Here is a 21,871-nt window from a genome sequence, read left to right as displayed (position 1 = left end):
GAAAATATTCAGTCTGTATTTTACTGAGAGCTGAGAACAAGGCACTGTGAGGGCAAAGCTTACTGAGAGCAAAATTAAGGCTTGAAACACACATACCTTCACCCACTTCTGCAAAAAGCTGCTGTAATTTTGCATAACTTGAGATATTTGTGATCTGACTTTTCTGGGTCACTGTTATTCCACACCATTTAATGTTCACAATAGCTCCCACCGAGTGCAGTTCTCTCCTGAGCACCACGGGATGTGCAACCCCCAAGGCCTTTAATGAGGCACTGAGAAGAGGATTTGTGTGTCCTGAAGTTAATGCTCACATCGAGGTTACACACATCTCCACAAGAATGGACTTCCAGTCAGCGACAAGACACGTGTCTTGTGCCCCATGGAATGGGAAAATGGGAAAAGCTGGGATATCTAAGCACAGTCCTGGGAGAGCTCAGCCTTATCAGGATGTGCCACCAGGCAGTGACAGTGACAGCCCGAGCACACACAGCCCTTGCCTGCTGTCACCCATCTCACTGTCACCATCACCATCACCACCATTCTGCACAAAAGGTGCTGGAAATGTTGGTTTTGGTTTCCTTTTTTTCCCACTTAGGAGCTACTCATAGGACAGCAGAAAACAAGAAGAGTCCTTTGTGGAGGAACAAATCAGCATGGCCAGGTTAATTGTGAAAGCAGATGTTTCCTCCAAGAAACAGGGACAGGAGGAGAGGGAACGGCCTCAGGCTGGGCCAGGGCAGGCTCAGGTTCGATATCGGGAAATTGGGTCAGTCCCTTTCACCAGACAGCACCGACAGAAAGAGAGGACACAGCCTTAAGCTGCGCCAAGGGAAATTTAGGTTGAACATTAGGAAAAAGTTCTTCACACAAAGAGTGATAAGATACAGGAATGGTCTGCCTGGGGAGGTGGTGGAGTTACCATCCCTGGATGTGTTTAAAAAAAGACTGGATATGGTACACAGTGCCATGGTTTAGTTGAGGTGTTAGGGCTGGCTTGGACTCGATGATCTTGAAGGTCATTCTATGATTCTGTGATATCATTGTGTGCTTAGGACGTAGCTATGCAGTACCTCAGTTTTATGAATAAACGTATTGAGTAGTTTCCTGTTTTGTTCTAAGGTAATGGTTTCAAGCATTAGGGGATCAAACATGTCATTCAGTGAATACCTGGTGTTTTCTGTTGTTTATTTGAAGTAACAGAATGTTTTTTTTTTTAATAAATTTCTTCACTGAAAGATTGTCCAGCCCTGGCCTAGACTGCTCAGGGCAGTGGTGGAGTCCCCATCCCTGGCAGTGTTCAAGAAAGGTGTGGATGTGACACTTGAGGACGTGATGAGGAGGTGTTCGGTTATAGGTTGCACGAGATGGTTTTAAAGGTTTTTTTTTTCCCAACCGACTTCACTCCGGGGCTGTTCGAACGCTCCCGCTCCCCGTGAGGCTCTGAGGGGGCCGGGGCGGGGCAGAGGGCGGGGCTCTCCCGGCTGTGACCCCGCCCCTCCCCGGTCTCAGGCCCCGCCCCCTGCCCGCCCCGCGCATGCGCAGAGGCGCCGCTGGGCCTCATGCGGTTCCCAGCCCAGCCGGCCGGGAGCGGCGCCGCGCGCGCTCCGCACCTCCCGCCCGCTCCCCCCCCGCGCGCGCTGTCCGCGCGCCCGGCGGCCCCAGGTGAGAGCGGCGGGCGGGACCATCCGGGCAGCGCTGGGGGGGGGGGGGCGGCAGAGCGGGACCACGCGGAGCCCGCGGGGGCCGCACGGGCGGCGGTTCCGCGCGGCGGTGGCGGGAATTTGTGGCGGGAGGAGCGGGCAGGGCACCGGCCCTCAGCGACGGGAGGGGGAACGTGGTGCGGGGCCTGGGGCAGGAATGGTGCGGGTCGCCTCAGGAATGTCAGGTGCCGATGTCTGTCGCGTCCAGGCGCGGGACAGATGAAGTACATCCTGGTCACGGGCGGGGTGATCTCGGGCATCGGCAAGGGGATCATCGCCAGCAGCATCGGCACCATCCTCAAGTCCTGCGGGCTGCATGTCACCTCCATCAAGATCGACCCCTACATCAACATCGACGCGGGCACCTTCTCGCCCTACGAGCACGGTGAGTGCCCCTCGTGCCCGGTGCCGGGCTCTGCCGGGCCCGGCAAGGCTCTCTTACCTTGCCCTGGATCGTCTCCTTTGTGCTGCTCCTGCCCACTCACGCTGAGGCTGCCAGCACTGCCTGGAGGGGCCCGCAGCCCCTTTGGACGTTCTCTCCCAAATTTGCCCTAAACCAGGACAGCAGATGTGCCCTGGCCTGTTCTGGCTGCTGCCTCCAGGGGTTCAGCCCGCAGCGCCCTGCTCCTCTCGGTTATAGAGCTTTTAGTTCTGTTCGCTCCTAAACTCGCTGTGGCAGTCGGGGAAGGAGTTTCCTTGTGTTGGATTTTCCACGTGCCTGACTCCCTGTTTGTGTGCCTGCAGGAGAGGTGTTTGTGCTGGATGATGGAGGAGAAGTGGACCTGGACCTCGGGAACTACGAGCGCTTCCTCGATATCCGACTCACCAAAGACAACAACCTGACCACTGGGAAGATCTACCAGTATGTCATTAACAAGGAGAGGAAGGGAGATTATCTTGGCAAAACGGTCCAAGGTGATGCAAAACTTCTTTCCTGGTGCCTAGAAATGCACTCTGTATTTCAGTCCTGCCTGGATGCTTTTGCCTTTCATCTTCACTTGAGGCTCTGCACCATCCTTCTTGTGTTGGGACTCTGCTGGACTTGGGTCCTGCTGTCTAATGTACCCAGTGATAAATGTGAACAGGCCAGTACACTTTGGGGTTGTTTGTTAGCTGGTTAAAATGGTTAATGCTTTTGTTAACTCACTAGAAAACACAAAGGATTTGTGAGTGTGTGATCAGTCCCTTCCCTTTTTAACCACTCTCCACAGCTGGTTGACATGAGGACTTTTTTACAGAGGGTTAAAAACAGAGTAACTTTCTCTGCTTAGAGCAAAGAACAGTTTGTGCTTGAATCTGTCAGCTTAAAGAAAATGTTGCTTACATGTGTTTAAATTAAGGCAGGGTTCTGTTTCCTGCCAAAGCACTTGAAAATCACAGCCAAGAATAATCACTTCAAAAATGCATAGTTCTTTAAAGACACAAATTCCTGCTCAAGCCCTATGGGAAGCACTGGTTAGTGATTCTCAGTAATTTGCTCTGAGCTAAGAGGGAGAAACGTTTGTGGGGATTTTAACCCTTGCCTGGGTTTCTTTTCCAGTTGTTCCCCACATCACAGATGCCATACAGGAATGGGTAATGAGGCAGGCACGGATTCCTGTGGATGAAGACGGCATTGAACCCCAAGTTTGTGTGATTGAGGTTTGTAACTTTTAAGAAGTAGGTAGTTTTGTTTCTTGTGTGCAGTAAACGGATCTATATGCATATTTTGCGTAGTTCTTTACAGAAATGTTTAACTTTGCATGGTATTGAATGGGTTAAAAATTCCCCTTGTTAACTTCACTTTCTCTAATCTTTTGAATTGCAACCTGCCTCATGAGAGCAGCCCCACAGGACCCCAGGGAACGGCTGGAGCTGTGTCAGGGGAAGATTCAGGCTGGAGATCAGGGGAAGGTTCTTCCCCCAGAGGGTGCAGGGACTCAGTGGATCCCTTCCAGCTCAGGCTATTCTATGAATTAACCTACAGAATTTTTTTCTTCCCTGGTGGGTGGCAAACCCTCTGGAAACAGTTGTTTCTCCTCCTCAAAGTGACAGTTCAAGCACAGACACGTGACAGGGAATGGCACAAGTTAGTGGTGGCAGTTTCAGTGTGTTCATGGAACATTCTGCTGCCAGAAGGAGACAGAGGAGGGTGAAGGCTCTGACGCTGCTGAGCTGGCTGCTGGGATATGCTAACACAGGAGAGGGAGCTTGTCACAGAGCCCAGGTCATGGTGACTTGGACTCTGCCAGCAGCTTGGGTGCCAATTTCTGTGCCAGGGTCACAAGCCCAGATCTAAAGTACCAAGGAGGCACTTTCTGACAGGGCCTGGGAGGCTCCAGGAATTGTCTTGTATCTGTTTTTGCATGTGTCCACTCTATAGTTCCTATAACTTAAGAGAAATTTTGCTTCTCGGTGCCACCTAATGTTCATAAATCATAATTTTCACATCTAAGTCTTTTCTCTGAAGAGAAAACAGATGTCAAGCTGATGTTTCTGGAGAGGTGCTGCTCATAGGGGAAGCTGTTTTTGTGGAGAAATGATGAAGGTAAAATAGTACCTGGAGCAGATTGGAGGCTGTGAAAGCAGTGCATATAGCTGGTAAATCCTGGTGCTTTGAGTGGAATACAATCACAGAATATCCTGAGCTGAAAGGGACCCCAAGGATTATTGAGTCCAATCCCTGGTGCTGCCCAGACCCCCCAGCACCCCCAGCCTGGGCATCCCTGGAGCTCTGGCAGCCTCGGGGCCGTGCCCATTCCCTGGGGAGCCTGGGCAGTGCCAGCACCTCTGGGGGAAGAACCTTTCCCTAAATCCAGCCTGAGCCTGGCCTGGCCCAGCTCCAGCCGTTCCCTGGGTGCTGTCCCTGTCCCAGAGCAGAGATCAGAGCTGCCCCTCGGGAGGAGCTGTGTTGATGTTGATGTTCCTTCAGGCAATCAAAGGGATGTGCTGAGGAGGTGTTTGTGTGTTGTTATGTGTATTTTCATGTCTTCAGTGCTGTTTTGGCAGTGACTTTAATCCTCAGTGTCTGTGTGTTCCCAGCTGGGGGGCACGGTGGGTGACATTGAGAGCATGCCTTTCATCGAGGCCTTCCGCCAGTTCCAGTTCAAAGCCAAAAGAGAGAATTTCTGTAACATTCACGTCAGTCTGGTTCCCCAGGTAAGGACCCAAAACATATATGTGGTCAGATGCTTCCTCAGTCCAAAATTTCCTAAATAGGAGGAAATTTTATTGCTGAAATGATGTATCTCTGTTACTTTTGTATTTCTGTGTATTTATAAACTTCTGCCAGAGATGCAGAGATTATATGCTTATGTATTTAAAAAGTGTTACAGGAACTGAACAAGAACTTTTCAGAGGGTGTAAATGTGTAATAAAAGCTTGGGAGTTGCAGAAATGCAGCACAAACTGGATTTGACAGAGCAAATTGATAATTATGGAGTGCAGATCAATCTTTGTTCTCTTCTTCCTTTTTCTCCTTCTATCCAGGCCAGGTGATTCACAGAGAAAAATTAGAAATACAAAACATTAGGTGTTTGGAGGGAGCAGGGATAAACCTGAGGCTCCCTGTCCCTCTCCTTCCTGCAGTGGGCACATTGGAACTTGGGTTCCTGCTGTTGCTTTTAGTCCTGGGGTTTAGATGACTTTCATGTGAATTATCCAAGAATTGAGTCAAAATTTTTAGGAGATGGCTGAGAGTCCTGATTAAGCTGCTGAATCTTTGCTGCTTATCACAGTCTGATACACCAACTGCTCTTCTCTGCCCAGCCAAGCTCGACAGGGGAGCAGAAGACCAAACCCACCCAGAACAGTGTTCGTGAGCTCAGAGGTCTCGGGCTCTCCCCAGATCTGGTAAGGTTTGTGTTGCACAGCTTTGACTGTAAAAATCTGGCAACAGCACTCGTGTCTAAGTAATGCTTAAGTTGAGAGCTCTTGTATAGTGGTGATAAATAAGGGAAGAGGAATGGAGTTGTGGGGTTTTTTTTCTCAAATCACAGAGATGGTTCTTTTTAGTGGTTTGTTTTATGAATGCCTGAGTATTTCTGTTCTGCATCACAGCCCTGATGTTGCTGCTCTGTTAGATTGTTTGCAGGTGCTCCACTCCACTGGATACCTCAGTAAAAGAAAAGATTTCCATGTTCTGTCATGTTGAACCAGAACAGGTAAGGATTGCTGTCTGTGCTTCCTTGCAGTGAATGCTGGAGCTGTTTGTCAGATGCTGAGGGGAGTTTTGTCTGAGTGCAGCAGTTCTAGCTCTGTGTTTTGGTAGCTGCATAATTCATTTGCTGCTTTGTCTTACCTCTCTTCCTGACACATGGACCTGTTGCTAAACCATTTCTTTTTGCATCAGCACCCAGGTTTTCTTGTAAGAGAATTCTATGGAATCCAAGATGATTTCTGAAGCAGTTTTGACCTTAATTATACTTCCACATCCCTTCTGTGAACACAGAAGGATGATATTTTCCAGTGTTTAGAGGTGAAAGGATTGCCCAAAGTTAGTTTTAAAGGGTATATGACTGTTCTTCATACACTGCTCTTTTCACAATATTATTCTTCTGCCTAAGAATTCTTGAGGAGAGTTTTCACACTGCGGTTGAAATGGTGCTTGGGAGAAGCATTGCCTCACCTGAAGGTTATGATATGCACAAATTCCATGTTTGCACGATTCTTTCTGTACTGAGACTCATAAAACATTCTAAGGTGGACCTTGGAAAATAGTCAGAAGTATGTAGGCTGAGTATTAGCACTTTCCAATCCAGCTGGAGCTCAAAAAATGTTGTCTTTTTGTGAAAGACTTGAGTATAACTTCACAATCCTAGTTTCTGTCAAGTAATTTTTATTAATCTGCTCTACAGCGAGACCAGACTTCAGTCCTGCAATTTCAGGCACTGCACTGCTGTGCTTATATGCAATAATGACAATAATGTTGATATGTCATCAGTAAAATTTCTACCTCTTGTTGGCCAGGAATTCAAAATAATTGGGTTTCCAGGAAGTTTAATGCAGCTTTGACTGCTTTGCACTTGGATTGAGAAGTAAACAGCACTGAGGGTAAAAGAGGAATGTGTGCAGCCAAGGAGGTTTGACTGGTGTAATGTTGAACTCTGCTTTCATTTGAGTCAGTAGAAATGAGGATTTTTAAAAGGTCTTTACCTGTGTGTTTTGGATCATTAAAGTGCAGATTCATTATTAATGGACAGGTGACAGTTGTCCTGAGCCATCTCTTCCCGTTTCAGTGAGTAGTTTCTCCTCATTGACCTTAGAATTCTTTGCTCATAATTGTGTAATCCCCAATTTGATGAGGGGCACCCTGTAAAGTGTTGCTGTATTGGGAAATCAGATTTCCCTGATTTCAATCAGACTGGGAGCCCTGGTGAGGAGGGGGAAGCTGTGCCTGTGGCAGTTTGACTGTAGCTTCACTTGGGATTCTGTATCACAGGAGTCTCTCTGGAGTGTTCTTTGAACTTTGCTGTGTGCTGCTCACATAATGTGCTGGGCAGCTGACTCCTGCTGCTGGGTTATTGTGTTATAGCCCTTCCCAAGGGGCTCCAGGGAGCAGCAATGCCTTGGAAGTGCTAAAGATGGCTTCTCCAAGCATAAGGAAACCAGTTTTACTGATATCTTATGTTATTCAACATGTTACTGCCTGGAAGTTTAGGTGGTCATATGGCTTTCTGCTGGAGACAGGAACACTCTGAATATCTGAGTAAAAATGATTGTCCTGCGTGCACTGTGTTTTAATGACACCCTTATTTTGTGAACAGGTCATTTGTGTTCATGATGTCTCCTCTATCTACCGGGTTCCTCTGTTGTTAGAGGAGCAGGGAGTTGTGGATTACTTCAGGCACAGGCTGGACCTTCCCATCGAGAGGCAGCCCAGGAGGATGCTCATGAAGTGGAAGGAGATGGCTGACAGGTGAGCTGCACTGCAGCACACTGCAGGGTTGCTTTCTGTTACTGGTTGTGTGAGATGATGAGTGTTATTTCCTGTTCCTCAAGTGTTCCCACATGCTCACGTTGTTTTTTTTCCTTTTGCTCAGAGCCCCATCCAAACTTTGAATGTTTCCAAGGAAACATTGGATTTCCAAGGTGGGGAATCCACAGCTCATCTCCTCAACCTGTGCCAGTGCCTCACCACTCTCATTGTACAGAATTTCATCCTCTTTTAGATTAAAACCATCACCACTTGTCCTGGCACAACAGACCCTACTAAAAAGTGTCCCCATGTTTCTTATAAATCCTCTTATTGGAAAGCTGCCATAAAGTCTCCCTGGAGCTTTTTCTTCTGGCTTAACCACCCCAATTCCCTCAGCCTTTTCCCATAAAAAATCCTGTGAGATAAACTCAGTGAGATCCTTATCTTATGTTGGATACACATCTTATGTACTGTCTGAGTCAAACCAGCTTGAATTAATTAAAAGCTGGACAGTTCTGCCCTCCCTTTTTACTGAAAAACCTCTCAGTAACATTACAAAGTGTTCAAATCCTTTTGTAGCTATATGGAGATGTCAGGAGTGCCAATAAATAATATTTTTGAGTGTGCTTTCAGGCAACTAAGAGAAATGTTTGGTGCCTGTTCTGAGATTTCTTGAACACTGGGTTTTTTTCCTTTTGAGGAATAGACTCAATGTGCATGGGGAAATAGTGAATAGAGCATTTTTAGAAAGGTCTTGAATGTCAACCAAAGCCTTTAAATATGTTTGTTCTTATAAGAAATTAATTTCCAGGATCTAGGCTAAAAATCTAGATGTAGAATCTAAACATCTAGATGCTTTCCTTTATTTCTGTGCCTGACATAAGCCAGCCCTGTCAATAACATTTCCTCTTGATAGGGAAAGCCCTTGGTCACCAGCTGGGCTGAAGGTATTTAGCAATTCTGAGAGAAACTTGAAGCAAACTGTTGGCATGAGGTGTGAATCCTGTGCTGCCAGGTGCTGGGGATGGAAAGTGTAGGCAGCACAGCTTTAGGACTCCAGAATTGCTTTCTGTGTTTGTAGCTGCTGATGTGAGCTCAGCAGCAGCGTGGGAAGATGCTGTGCAGTACAAACATATGCCAAACTGTGCTTTGATCCTCTCCTAGGAGTTCACTGCAGCCTTTGAATCTAATACAGCTTCCTGAAAAGGCACTTTGGATCTGCTCAGAATGGCTTTGCATCATCAGGAGAGATGAGTTAATTTATATGTGGCTTTCTGCAACTGTTTTCCTCAGTCATTGTTTTGGTTTTGATCTGGCTTTGATGTTTCTAAATCATAATTATTATAAAAGGTCACTCTTCCAAAGACATCAGCTCTGTTGGACAGACAGGAGAGCACAGCTGTTCCTTGAAAAGCTGAACATGGAATTGAGGAATGGAGAATGGAAGTGATTCCCATCCCTCTCCTGCTGCTGCTGGAATAACCTGTGCATTTCTGGTGTTCTCTAGGTACGACCGTCTACTTGAAACATGTTCCATTGCACTCGTGGGCAAATACACCAAATTTTCTGACTCCTACGCTTCTGTCATCAAAGCCCTGGAGCACTCTGCCCTGGCCATCAACCACAAACTTGACATTAAGGTAGGGATGTGTCTGTACCTGGGGAAAAAACTCCCCCAGTCCTACTTCAACCTACAGGGCTGCCCTTCCTAATTCAGATTTTCACAAAGCCATAGACAGAAAGGGAGAAGTGATTCAGTCAGTGAACATCCAAATTGTCCTTGCTTTAAAAGAGCTGTTTTGATTATAACAGCATTAAAACTGCTGTTACCAGGCCTAAACCAGCTGCAGAACAAACCAGCCTCTCCTGAGAGCTGTCTGGAGTGGATGGAAACTCCTCAGTGCTCAGCATTGTGCTGCTCTGGTTTTATGATGCTCCTGCCTCAGCCTTTATTAAGGTTTTCATGCTTGTTTGGCTGCACATCTTGGTCATAGCTGGATGCTCTGAAGAGGTGAAATATGTACCTGTTGCCAGAAATTTTATTTTCATTTCAGTAGACTTCTAAATGTCCAGCAGTTTCATGATGCCAGTGAGCCATGGAGATAGGTGGTTGCTTTTTAACAGTACTGATCTAGGTGGGGGTTTCCTTTCAACTTCCAAAATCATTAGAGGTGAAAATAAGCAAAACAAGTAAGACTGGTGAAGTGCAAACCCTGCACAAGCATCTGTGGTATTCCCTAGCCCAGCTGTGTCAGAGTGGCTCAGAGGTGCAGTGAGCATGGAGATCTTGTGCTAAAGAACTGAGTAGCTGTAGTTAGTTAAAGAGCTGAATGGTAGCTTTGCAACTTCTAAAAAAAACAAAAGAAAAGAAGGATACAGTGGTTCTTTTAGAGGGTTAGCAGCCTGCCAGAATGTCCAGAAGTTCAGAGGTACTGGAATACTGGAGATGAGAAAATGGAAAAAAAAGGAGGTTTTTTTTTTTCCACTGTCATAACACCCTTTAATTACAGCAGCCTGTGTTTCACCATATCCTATTTATTCCTCAGTGCCTCTTGAGGAAGCTGTTTATTTGATGAGAGAGGTGTTTATTTTTGCTCTCTGGGTGTGGTGCTTTGTGTCTGCACAGCCCCATGTTCCCACCTTGCTGTGCTGCATGAACACCTCACATTTAACATTTCTCTGGGGCTTGGTGTCTCAGAGCTGCAGAGAGGGGAGGACAGAAACCATGGGTTCTGTGTGTGCACCAAGAATAGGGTGGTGAGGAAAACAGTTTTGTTGGCTAACAGATGGGAAATCAGCCCAGAAATAAACTTTATTCATTAGGAAACAAATCCAGGAGGAATTGATGCTATTGATCAATGAGATCAATGAGAATTCAGGAGGTCCTGTACACTCTAGTGGCAATATCTCATAATATTATTTTTTTTGTTTTGTTTTTTTGGGGATTTCTTCCCAGTACATTGACTCTGCTGACTTGGAGCCAGACACTCTGCAGGAGGAGCCTGTTCGCTACCACGAGGCGTGGCAGAAGCTCTGTGGTGCTGAGTGAGTTCTGCTGTGTCCCTTTCCTTGGAGAATGTCTGATAAACCAGCTCTGGAATTCAGGGCCTCACTGGAGGCTGTTCTCAGCACGCTCTGACAAGGCCCCAAACACCTCTGGGGCATTTAGGATAAGATGTTAAATGGAGAATTACTGAATTAGTGAGGGAGGTGGTGAAAGGCAGCAGTGGGGGAAGTGATTGTGCTGGTGAGGATATGCACACCTGCATGATCAGCTGGAAACAGTGAGAGAAAATCAGGAGAAAGGAGAGGTGAAGGCTGTTAAAGCCAGAATAAGAATGGGAGCTGTAAATGGGGTAACAAGTTCTTCAGAAACAAAGTGTGAGAGGGGGAGAAGCGTTAGTGTGCAGAGGAGTGCCAGGAGTTAGCACAAAGCCAAGAGCAAGTGGGGCCTGTTACCCCTCAGGGCAGCAGGGTTGGAGTGAGATCAGAAGAAAGATCAAACTCCTGCAGAGTTTGGTGTTAGGACAGCCTGACACTGCAGTGTGGTGTACAGCTTCCTCAGCGTGGGCCAGGCTGGGGGATGTGTTTGCAAACCTCTCTTTGGTGCTGGGTGAGTCCCACAGCATGAACCATTTCAGTATGGTACCCTGCAGTATATTTGGGATCTCTTTGGGAAGGTAAAACCTGGCATTTATAAAATATTTCCATGTAAATTCTGCTTTATGTGACAGCTCAAGTGAAGTCACATGGGAAGAGCTGCAGCCAGGCCTTGCCATGTGGCTCCTTTTCAGGGGAGAGGTGCTGCAAGCCCGAGATTTTGTGGGAGGGAGGTGATCTGTGGGTGTGTGGTTTGGGGCAGCCACGCTGAATGGAATCTTTTCATCCTCATGCAGTGGAGTTCTGGTTCCTGGTGGATTTGGTGTCCGAGGGACAGAAGGCAAAATTCAAGCTATTTCCTGGGCAAGGAAACAGAAAAAACCTTTCTTAGGTGAGAAATATGTTTCATCCATAAGAAGAAGTAAAGGCTGTGCTGATCTTGGCACCACTGAACCAGTGTGTGAGCAGAGGGGGTGGGAAATGGAGGGAAGTAAAGCTTGTCAGGACCACAGACCCTAAATTCCAGTCAAAAATCTGCCTCATCCAGGTGTTCCTCTGACTCAGGACACTCTGTGAAGGTGTGTGTGCTTTGCAACATGGGCTCAGAGGTCCTTGTCCTGCCCTGATCCATGTCCTGCCTTCCTTTCCACAGGAGTCTGTTTGGGAATGCAGTTGGCAGTGGTGGAGTTTGCTCGCAGTGTCCTTGGTTGGCAAGGTAATGGCACAAAACCCTTCCTGCTTTTGGTCATTTCTTGGGTTCCTTGAGTAGTGCCTGTGGTTTTTTTAGATTCCTGTGATTTTAAATTTTTCATAGGTGGGTTTAATTTTTTTACCTAGACCTATAAAAATCCCTGTCTCTTTTGCTAATTCCAAGTAAAAAGAGCAATTTCTTTATCTTGTTTAAATAAAACTCAATGGAATAAGTCATGCTTATAATGACAGAAAGCTTCCTACTGCTCAAATTAAGGTTCTTAGCTCCTGGATGAAACACCTTGGTGGCCTGAGTGTGCTGGGCATCCCAAATTCCTGCTGCAGCCAGTGGGAATGAAGCCCAAAAAGCAGCTCAGCCAGCCAGCAGCTACAGCTCCTTCAGTGAGTGGGGCTTGTGAGCCCCACTGCTCAAATTGAGCAGGTCCCTGTGAACAGAATTCCCTTCAGAGAGTGCTAAATGGAGTTCTCAGCCTGACTCTTGCTTCTCTCCAGTAGTGAGGGTGGGGAAAAAGGACTTTCTCAGACCTCTCTGCTCCTTTCCCCCTCCCTGCCTTTATTTCTGTATTTGAAGCTGTTGAAAGTGTGTTTTTCCTGGGTTATCCTAAGACTGCAGCCTTCAAAACTGATACCAAACAGTGCTGCCAGCCCTGTTCCTGCTGCCTGGGGTGTTGTGTGCCTGAGGGGGGCTCAGCACAGCTGGGGATGAGGAGCAGCCCTGGGGAGGGTCCTGTAGGTGATGCCACGGCGTGAGGGTGTTTCTGATTGCTGAACCTTACATTGCAGACGCGAACTCAACAGAGTTTGACCCCAAAACTTCTCATCCAGTGGTGAGTTCATGGTGATTTGCTTGTGATATCCTTACTAGACTCTGCACATCCCTGGGCATGACTGCCAGGAGAAGCTGTGGCTGCCCCTGGATCCCTCAGGGTGTCCAAGGCCAGCCTGGGACACTGGAAGGTGTCTCTGCCGTGGCAGGGGTGGGATGGGATGAGCTTTAAAGTCCCTTCCAACTTGATCTGTTGTGTGATAGCTACAGACAGACCTGAATTGCTGGGAGCATTTGTGGGAGGCTCTGTGTTTCTGGTCCAGGGTCCACCATATAATGATTGGCTTCTGCTATAATTTAAAATGCTTTTTTAATTCTGCTATAATTTAAAATGCTACTCAAAGTGAGGAAGTTCCCAAAAACCAGCTATGGTGTTATTTATCAAAGAGTAAGCAATTCTGATTCGGGGGTTTGGTTTCCATCAGTTTGCTTGTTTGTTTAACATGCAGTTCAGTAACCAGCACAGTACTGGTGTGTGCAGTCTGTGTAAATTCTGACTGAGGCCATTTCCTATGGGGGAGTTCCCTGAATATCCACAAACCTTCCATATGTACTGTGCAGCCTGTACTGAACAGCTCAGCCAGCTCACCTAGTTCTGTTGCTCTGTGTTGCCAAGACAATGTTCCTTGGGCTGCTTTCCTTGGGTTTTTGCATGAAGGTTGGTGGGATTTTTTTCCTTTAATGTGTCAGAGTCTGCCTGTTATTCCTCCCTGATTCTCACCTCTGAATTCTTTCCACAGGTCATTGACATGCCAGAACATAATCCTGGGCAAATGGGTGGGACAATGAGGCTTGGCAAGAGAAGGACACTGTTCCAAACCAAGAATTCAATCATGAGTAAGGCCCTTCTTCCCTCTTCTGGAAATGTTTCCTGGGAATGGCTTGCATGTGTGGTGGGATGGGGAAGTGAGACCTGGGGATGTGGAAGCATCCTTGGATGGGTGTTCACAGAGTGTTCTGGTGGGGAATGGGGATCAGGGAGTTTGATCCCCTCCAGAAGTGGCAGATTCTGAAGGATGCAGATCAAGTGAATGTGTTAAAAGCTGTGATCACTGCTCTAAGGAACATCTTGCTTCTGCTGCAGGGAAGCTCTATGGAGATCATGATTTCTTGGAAGAGAGACACAGACACAGATTTGAGGTAAAAATGCTCATGTAGGTGTTGAGCTTTCCTGTGTAATCCAGACACAAGAGATCATGGTTTGTCTTGCTTCTGGTTTTCTAGGTCAATCCAGAACTCAAAAAGTACTTTGAAGAGCAAGGTCTGAAGTTTGTGGGGCAGGATGAGGAGGGAGAGAGGATGGAAGTGGTTGAGCTGGAAGGTGAGTCCTTAAGCAGTTGGTTTGTGGGTGTGGCATGGACAGGGAAGGTAGAGGGTAATGGAGCAGGTTTTCATGTGGGAGCCATTCAGACTGTCTCAGAATGAGACATTGAGAATTATCCATAAAATAATGGTAAAAATAAAATCCCATGTCCCTCTGCATTTATGGACAAAAGATATGAACATTATACTTCCCCATCATCAGCATAATCAGGATTTCACCTGCAGCTCAGCTCGAGAGACTTGATGTGAATGTTTTGTTTGTTCCTCTCAGAGCATCCTTTCTTCGTTGGTGTCCAGTATCACCCCGAGTTCCTCTCCAGGCCCATCAAGCCATCACCCCCATACTTTGGGCTCCTCCTGGCATCTTCAGGGAGACTCACCCACTACCTGCAGAAGGGCTGCAGGCTCTCCCCCAGGTGGGTTGAAGACAGAGCCCAGTCAGAGCTGTCACAGGACAGCCTGGAGCATCCTCTGGCGCAGAGTTCCTGGGGATAACTTGGTATTGCACCACCCCTTCTTTCCCCTCTTCTTTTGAAAGCTCTGGTGTGTTGAGGCTGAGTGTGGGGCCACAGGCCTGCAGAGTGGCCCTGGCTTCAGGGAGAGATCTGCAGCCTTGGCTGTCAGACAGGGTCTTTGGGGAAACTGAGGCTGGGCCTGCTCTTTTACATGACTGGAGACCTCATGGGCTTTTCTTACATTGCTCAGACAAGTCCCACTTACAGGTTGGTCCATAAGAAATTCGTTCTTGTTCTGGTTTAAAGAACAGGCCCTGGTGGTTGCAGCCTCATTTTTTTTTTTCCCTAATGACTTCAGCTTTTTGTTTCACTTTGCAAAGCAAGTGGTGTTTGGGGTGGATTTAATGCTGCAGTCACTTGGTGATGCTTTTCCCCAGTGCCTGCAATTCTGTTTGGCACTTGGGACTGAGCAACAATTAACAACCAGTTGGTCCTGACCTGTTCTCCTCCCCCCAGAGAACACCGAGGGGTTGCTGAGTGCTGACAGGCACTAAACAAAACCCAGAGCAAATGCAGAGGAGGATTAGCAGTGCCTGTATCAAACCCAGGGAAATGCAAAGCCAAAAGGGAAGTGTTGGCTTTGGGGGTTGAGCTGCAGTGCAGCTGCACCATGGGATTCCTGAGCAGTGCTCAGGTGTGGTCCAGAAGAGTTTTGTGTGTGAGGGACTTTAATTTCAATTCCTCCAAGGGTTGAGGGATATTTCAATTCTCTGCTTTTGCACATTTGAGTTTGAAATGGCTCCTTACAGCAGAGGAGACAAACTTTTCCCTGGGCTGCAGCATCCCACGTTAATTATCAGTCCTTAAAGCATTTGTGCTCCCTAACCCCAAATCTTTTATCCTGCAGGGACACCTACAGTGACCGGAGTGGCAGCAGCTCTCCTGACCTGGAGATAACAGAGCTGAAGTTCCCTTCAGCAAATCATGACTGATTCCTGGTAATGTTTAATGATCTCAACCTCTTCCTTTTGGAAAAAAACCTCTTGCCCAGTCTTTGCTTCTGGAATCTGATTTCTGCATTATTTGGTAGAAAGCTGGCACACCATGAGGTGATGTGGGTGGTGTGTAACAGCTGGGGTTGGCTGTCCCCTTAGCAAAGTGACACACAATAAAATACAAATACACACAGGGGAATTCAGGGTTGGATTCAGAGAAAAGCACCAGTGGAGCACACACTCCTGAAAATGGGGGCAGAGCTGAACAAGGGCTTCCTGGGTTTAGGAAATTCAATATTTTGCAGTCCCTCACCATTGTTAAAGAACATCTTGGAAGTATCCATTGTGTCCCTATCCTGGGACAGCAGTTCCTGTCAGAGCCAGGGCTCAGCCTCTGGTCTGTGAGGGCTGCAGGTGTTACAGGGATGTGAAGACTGGATGTACACATCCTAAAACCTGGCACTCAGACTGCACCAGCAAAACAGACACACTTGAAATTTGCATTCTCCCTCTGTGCACCATGGATGTGACACCTGCCCCTGCTCTGGTTTGTGTGGGGGCTCTGCAGGAGTTGAGCAGGATCTGCACACAGCTCTGGGCTGCACTGCTGAGTGCCAGGCCCTCTGTCAGACTCTGCCTCCAGCGCTGTGCAGTTGCAGCCTGTGGCTCCTCCCTGGCAGTAATTCCTGCTCCTTTTCTCTCTCCCTCTCCAGGTGTGTCCTTGCTGCAGAGAGGAGTCTCCATTAGGTTTTCCAGGTGTTCTTACAGCAGTAGCTTCGACACCCTCAGCTTTGGGCTTTCCTAACTTATGGGTTTATAATTTTCAATCTGAGATCCTATCTCTTCTTTCCTCAGCTCTTCTGTCCTTCCTTTATTTTCTATATAGATCTTGGTTATCTGTGGAGGAGAGCAACCAGAGGCCCCTCAGACTTCCTTCAGTTGCACCAGCTTGGAGGGCAAAGCAAACTGGGGTGTGGGATTCGCTGTGTTGAGGGGAATCCCATGGCACACATCCTTCCCAGTGCACTTGGACACTGACAGTGGAGTTGCTTTCTCCAGTCTTCTTGCTCCCTCCTCATTCTTTACTTACTGATGAAATTATGGATGGCACAAGATTTGGGGGCTGGCTTAGTGTCTGAGCTGGGCTGTGCTGCAGAGAGGGCTCTGGCAGTTTCATGCAGCCTTCTTGGTTTGGGTATTTTATTTTTTTTCAGGGAAAAGGGATGATTTTTGGTTTATTTTTTTTTTTCAGTAGCATTTGCAAACCTTTGGCACCGGTGCTCTTGGTGCATTCATTGCCATTATGAATTTGTAACCAGGAAGATCTTCCTGGAACAGTGTTACTGTGGAACAGGCTCTGTGTCACTGCAGGGATGTGATTAACTGGGATCAGGAGAACAAAGCTGCCAGGGAAACCCTGACCCGAGGGGTGCTGTGAGCCCTCCCCGTGCCAGCGCTCCTGGAGCTGGGAAACTCCGACCCCTTGCATCAAGGGGGAGGTGAGAACAGAGAGAACCACTGAACCACTTCCACTGCTGCCTTGAACTGTGTCCCTGGCCTGGGGCACAGCAGCTCCTGGTGCTTTTTCATGGATTTGAAGTGGAGCCTTTTGTTGCCTTTTTGTCCACGTTGGGTTTGTGTGTCCTGTGCTCCTGCAGGGAGCTGTTCCTGCTCACCCTCCCCTCGCTCTTACCTGCCTTGGGTGGTGGGCAGTGCTGAGGGGGCTGAGCTGCTGCCATGGAACAGCCTGTGTGGCCTTTGGTGACTGAGGAAAGGAAGTCAGTCAGTCTGTCTGTCTGTCTGTCTCTGTTTGATTCTGCACACTCAGACTTCAGCAGCTCCCTGGAGTTTGGGGAGAGAGCACGGTCAGACCTGGCTGAGCCGTGGAACCAAACCCTGTCCTGTCCCTCCTCAGTGATCTCCCCAGCCCCCCCTTGCTTTAGTCCTCAGTTTTAAATATTCCCTGTGAAGCTGCTGTGAGCCTGGAGAGCTTGGAGCATTCCTCGTGTGACAATTCCAGCTGTTGTGCAGGAATTAGGGAGTTGCAGTGCTCTGCTACTGCCCAGTCTTGTCCTGGCCTGGCTGCTCCTGGGGCACGATGAGATCCTGTGTTTTTTAATTCTGAAATGTTTGTTTTGGGCAAAACTGTGCAACTGACTCTGTCATTAAATGCTCATTTTTAACAAATTGTGTAAGGAGTCCTGAGCTTGTTCTGTTCCTGCCTGCTTGGAGGGAGGGAAGGAAAGGACTGGAGCACAAAACTGCCCAATCCTGAATCAATCATCTCTAAGCAAGCAAAAACTTGTGAGCTGTATTCACAGAGGGTTTAGACACAGCTCCAGAGTCTGAAGTTACGGAGCTTCCTTCCAGCAGTGGAGAAACCTGGGGAAGCTGGGCTGAGCCTGCAGGGTTTGCAGGGCAGAAAATGGTTCCAGTGGCTTTGAGCTGCCCCAGAGGGGTTTGTCCAACCCCCCTTCCCCACAGCAGGGAGTGTTTCTTGCCCGGTGCAGGATGTGCAGGACCAGGCCCATGGTCAGAGCTGTATCCCTGGGGTGCTGTGGGGCTGTCACTGCCACCACTGCTCTCCCCAGAGCAGCCTCAGCCCTGGCTCTGGGTTCAGAACAGCTCCTGGGACAAGTCCTGGGAGCTCCTGAGTGCTTCCTGTCCCCACTGCCTGTGAGGAGAGGGAAGTGCTGTCCCCTTTGACCCTCCAGCACTGGGGCTGGGCTGTCCCCTGCTCCCTGCTGGGCCCTGGCTGCTCCCAACTTCCAGCTCCTCATGGGAGAGGGGGGCAGAACTGGGACCAGGGCCAGGACTCAGCACCCCCAGGTGCCCAGCCCAGGCAGGACTGGGCTGTTCCTGCTCTCCAACCCCAGGGTTTGCCCTGGGCCTGCTGGGGCTGGGGTGCTGCACCCCAGTGGGATGGGGAGCTCTGCTTTGGTGCCCACCTTGAGCTGCTGTGCCCGGGGGTCACTCCAGGGCTCAGTCCTGGGGCAGCATCCACTGCCCATCCCTGTGCTCCCCCCCAGCCAGGGCTCAGCCCCAGCTCAGTGCACAAACAGCAGAGAGGAACTTGGTATCCTTTTATTTATAAACAAATCAACGTAAAATAAGTGCAGAGGAAAGCACTGGCTGACCCTGCCGGGGCCTGGCTGCAGCGGGGCCGGCTCAGGCTGGGGGCTCCGGGGCCGTGCTGTGAGTGAGGGGCTCTGAGCAGCCAGAGCCCCCAGCCCCAGCCTGAGCTCAATGAGGGGCTCTGTGAGCCCCCAGCCCTGGGCTGTGCTGTGAGTGAGGGGCTCTGTGAGCCCCCAGAGCCCCCAGCCCTGGGCTGTGCTCAATGAGGGGCTCTGTGAGCAGCCAGAGCCCCCAGCCCTGGGCTGTGCTGTGAGTGAGGGGCTCTGAGCCCCCACAGCCCCCAGCCCCGGGCTGTGCTCAATGAGGGGCTCTGAGCAGCCAGAGCCCCCAGCCCCAGCCTGAGCTCAATGAGGGGCTCTGTGAGCCCCCAGAGCCCCCAGCCCTGGGCTGTGCTGTGAGTGAGGGGCTCTGTGAGCAGCCAGAGCCCCCAGCCCTGGGCTGTGCTCAATGAGGGGCTCTGTGAGCAGCCAGAGCCCCCAACCCCAGGCTGTGCTCAATGAGGGGCTCTGTGAGCAGCCAGAGCCCCCAGCCCCAGGCTGTGCTCAATGAGGGGCTCTGTGAGCCCCCAGAGCCCCCAGCCCCGGGCTGGCAGCACAGGCTGCGCTATAGGACAAAAAGCCATTTGCCTTTTTATTACTTTGCGGTTTGGGGTATTTTTTTTATTTTTTTTTTTTGCAACTTTGCCCCTTAGGGGTAAACCTGACTCAGTGCAAGAGCCTGGAGGGTTGGTCACCACGTCCTGCTGCTGGCCAGGCCCTCGAGGCTGCAGGGGAGGGGGTGAGCTGCGGCTCCGGATGCAGAGGGTGAGCTGAGGACAGGAGAAGGAAGTGCTTGGAGTGGAGATTCTGTCCCAGCCCTTTGGTCACTGCAGAGGAAGCGTGTGAGTGTGTGTGTGTGTGTGTGTGTGGGCACACACTGGGGACAGCCCTGTCCTGTCCCAGCTCAGGCCAGGCTGGTGCTGGTGATGCTCCGGGGTCTGGGCAGCCCCGAGCTGCAGCTGCTGTCCAGGGCACAGCTGCTGGCTCTGCTCCCAACATTCCTCGTGCAGCTGCAGAAACGTGTCTGGGACAACGGGAACCGCTCAAGTGCCATCAAAAATAAATACATTAAACTGCCTGAGACCAACAGGTGCCCTGGGAAGGGCAAAGACCAGACCCAAAACCTCGCACACGCTGAGCAGGGACAGACCAAAACTCTAGAGGAGCAGGAGGGCCCCTGGGAAGACAAACCTTAGCAGCTCTGGCTAAAAATCACCAAGAGTTGCAAGTTCAACACAGGTAGAAAAATCATCTCATTGTTTCAAACAGACAACTCCTTAGTAAAAAAAAAAACTTCCAAAAAAAAACAAACCACCAAAATTAAAAAAAAAAATAGGTGGGAAGGATCAGCTGAGTCTTGCAGCATCCAGGCAGTGTCCAACACCAGCCCAGGGCCATGCCAGGCCAGTCCCACTCCTCAGCTCTCCCAGCTTGCTCCCACACGGCCTCCCCAGCCTGGAACAAACATGAACCTTCCATGGCCGGCCCGGTGTGGCCGGCTGGGGCCGGGGCAGGAGCTGGGGCAGGCAGAGCCGGGCGCATGGGCTCCCCCAGTGTGGAAGACAGGGCTGGGTGCTCCGTGCTCCGAGCTGCTGGCACAGGGCTGAGGGCAGGCTGGGGGCACCGAGCCCCTCGAGGCTGGGCAGGCTCAGTGCCAGGGGCTGCCCCAGCAGGCACGGCTGGAGCAGGAGGAGCCGAGGCAAACACCCCATCCCCACGGGCACCGCCTGCAGCGCTGCTCCAGCCGGGGGAGCAGCACCGTGAGCCCAGGGAGGAGAGCTGGCAAGAGACGCTCCAACACCCACAGCTCGAGTCTGGGGCAAAGCCCAGCTGTGCCCGGCTCCTCCTGAGCGCTGCCGGGGCCTGGCCGGGCCCCGGGGGCACGGGAGTGTCCGTCGGGTCGGCGGCAGGAGGGGTGTGTGCATGCGAACCTGTCGGCAGGTGAGCGCGGGTGGGGACAGCCGGGAGCGGAGCTTCCAGGATCCATCCGGCCAGCAGTCCTCTCAGAACTTGCCTTGCTTTAGCTTGTCGATGTGGTAAGTGAGCTTCAGGGCTGGCCCCAGCTTCAGCCCCATGTACTTCATCATCATGTCACTCCGCAGCAAGAGCAGGGCTTTCCCGTCGATCTCCTGCAGGGATGAAGGGCACTGCTTGTGATGGCACCAAAATGCAACAGCAGGGCTGGGTGTGAAAGCCCTGATCAGCAGCATCCCAGTATGGACACCCCAGTATGGACAGCCCAGTATGAACATCCAAGCAGGGATATCCCAGTATGGACACCCCAGTAGGGACATTCCAGTATGGACATCCCAGTAGGGATATCCCAGTATGGACAGCCAGTATGGATATCCCAGTATGGACATCCCAGTATGAACATCCAAGCAGGGACATCCCAGTATGGACATCCCAGTATGAACATCCAAGCAGGGATATCCCAGTATGGACATCCCAGTATGGACACCCCAGTATGGACATTCCAGTACAGACACCTCAGTATGGACACCCCAGTATGGACACCTCAGTATGAACATCCAAGCAGGGATATCCCAGTATGGACATCCCAGTATGAACATCCAAGCAGGGATATCCCAATATGGACACCCCAGTAGGGATATCCCAGTATGGACATCCCAGTATGAACATCCAAGCAGGGATATCCCAGTATGGACATCCCAGTATGAACATCCAAGCAGGGATATCCCAATATGGACATCCCAGTATGGACACCCCAGTATGGACATCCCAGTAGGGACATCCCAGTATGGACATCCCAGCAGGGATATCCCAGTATGGACAGCCAGTATGGATATCCTAGTATGGACAGCCCAGTAGGGACATTGCAGTATGGACACCCCAGTAGGGATATCCCAGTATGGACACCCCAGTACGGACACCCCAGCAGGGATATCTCAGTATGGACATTCCAGTATGGACATCCCAGTATGGACACCCCAGTATGGACACCCCAGTATGGACACTCCAGTATGGACATCCCAGTAGGGATATCCCAGTATGGACATCCCAGTATGGACATCCCAGTAGGGATATCCCAGTATGGACACCCCAGTAGGGACATTCCAGTATGGATATCCCAGTATGGACACCCCAGTATGGACACCCCAATATGGACATCCCAGTAGGGACATCCCAGTAGGGATATCCCAGTATGGGCATCCCAGTATGGACACCCCA

At 49.9% G+C, this 21,871-nt stretch overlaps 3 protein-coding genes across 8 annotated transcripts in view; 1 reads left to right on the top strand and 2 right to left on the bottom strand.

Annotated features, from left to right (window-relative positions):
- RPA2 (replication protein A2) overlaps positions 1-21,871 on the bottom strand; it is a 317,593-nt gene that overhangs the window by 222,295 nt on the left and 73,427 nt on the right. The gene's annotated exons all lie outside the window — the stretch shown is intronic.
- Positions 1,552-17,696, top strand: CTPS1 (CTP synthase 1). Its single transcript, XM_058856737.1, has 19 exons — positions 1,552-1,662; positions 1,909-2,085; positions 2,445-2,615; positions 3,241-3,341; positions 4,722-4,838; positions 5,448-5,531; positions 5,762-5,842; positions 7,445-7,596; positions 9,104-9,236; positions 10,553-10,641; positions 11,493-11,587; positions 11,849-11,911; positions 12,691-12,734; positions 13,474-13,570; positions 13,818-13,873; positions 13,958-14,054; positions 14,328-14,472; positions 15,419-15,509; positions 16,220-17,696. Exons 1-18 carry the CDS (start codon positions 1,560-1,562, stop codon positions 15,501-15,503), a joined length of 1,890 nt encoding a protein of 629 aa, XP_058712720.1. The 5' UTR covers positions 1,552-1,559; the 3' UTR covers positions 15,504-15,509; positions 16,220-17,696.
- The window catches only part of SCMH1 (Scm polycomb group protein homolog 1), a 64,398-nt gene continuing 59,195 nt past the window's right edge, over positions 16,669-21,871 (bottom strand). For all 6 annotated transcript variants that reach the window (XM_058856727.1, XM_058856730.1, XM_058856731.1 and 3 more), the window contains one exon: positions 16,669-20,808. In XM_058856727.1, coding sequence (XP_058712710.1) covers positions 20,683-20,808 — 126 coding nt within the window. In that variant the 3' untranslated portion in view covers positions 16,669-20,682. The remainder of the gene's footprint in view (positions 20,809-21,871) is intronic.

The sequence above is a fragment of the Poecile atricapillus genome, chromosome 24 (genome assembly GCF_030490865.1).
Source record: "Poecile atricapillus isolate bPoeAtr1 chromosome 24, bPoeAtr1.hap1, whole genome shotgun sequence".
Lineage (NCBI taxonomy): Eukaryota > Metazoa > Chordata > Aves > Passeriformes > Paridae > Poecile > Poecile atricapillus.
The sequence above is the reverse complement of the archived record's forward strand: the minus strand, read 5'-3'. Positions and strand labels throughout refer to the sequence as shown.

Bases quoted from the DNA above. Each gene is read 5' to 3' on its own strand.
- CTPS1 (XM_058856737.1), top strand. From the start codon at position 1,560: ATGCGGTTCCCAGCCCAGCCGGCCGGGAGCGGCGCCGCGCGCGCTCCG. The intron at 2,086-2,444 runs GTGAGTGCCCCT...GTGTGCCTGCAG, and splicing joins CTTCTCGCCCTACGAGCACG to GAGAGGTGTTTGTGCTGGAT. The intron at 7,597-9,103 runs GTGAGCTGCACT...GGTGTTCTCTAG, and splicing joins TGGAAGGAGATGGCTGACAG to GTACGACCGTCTACTTGAAA.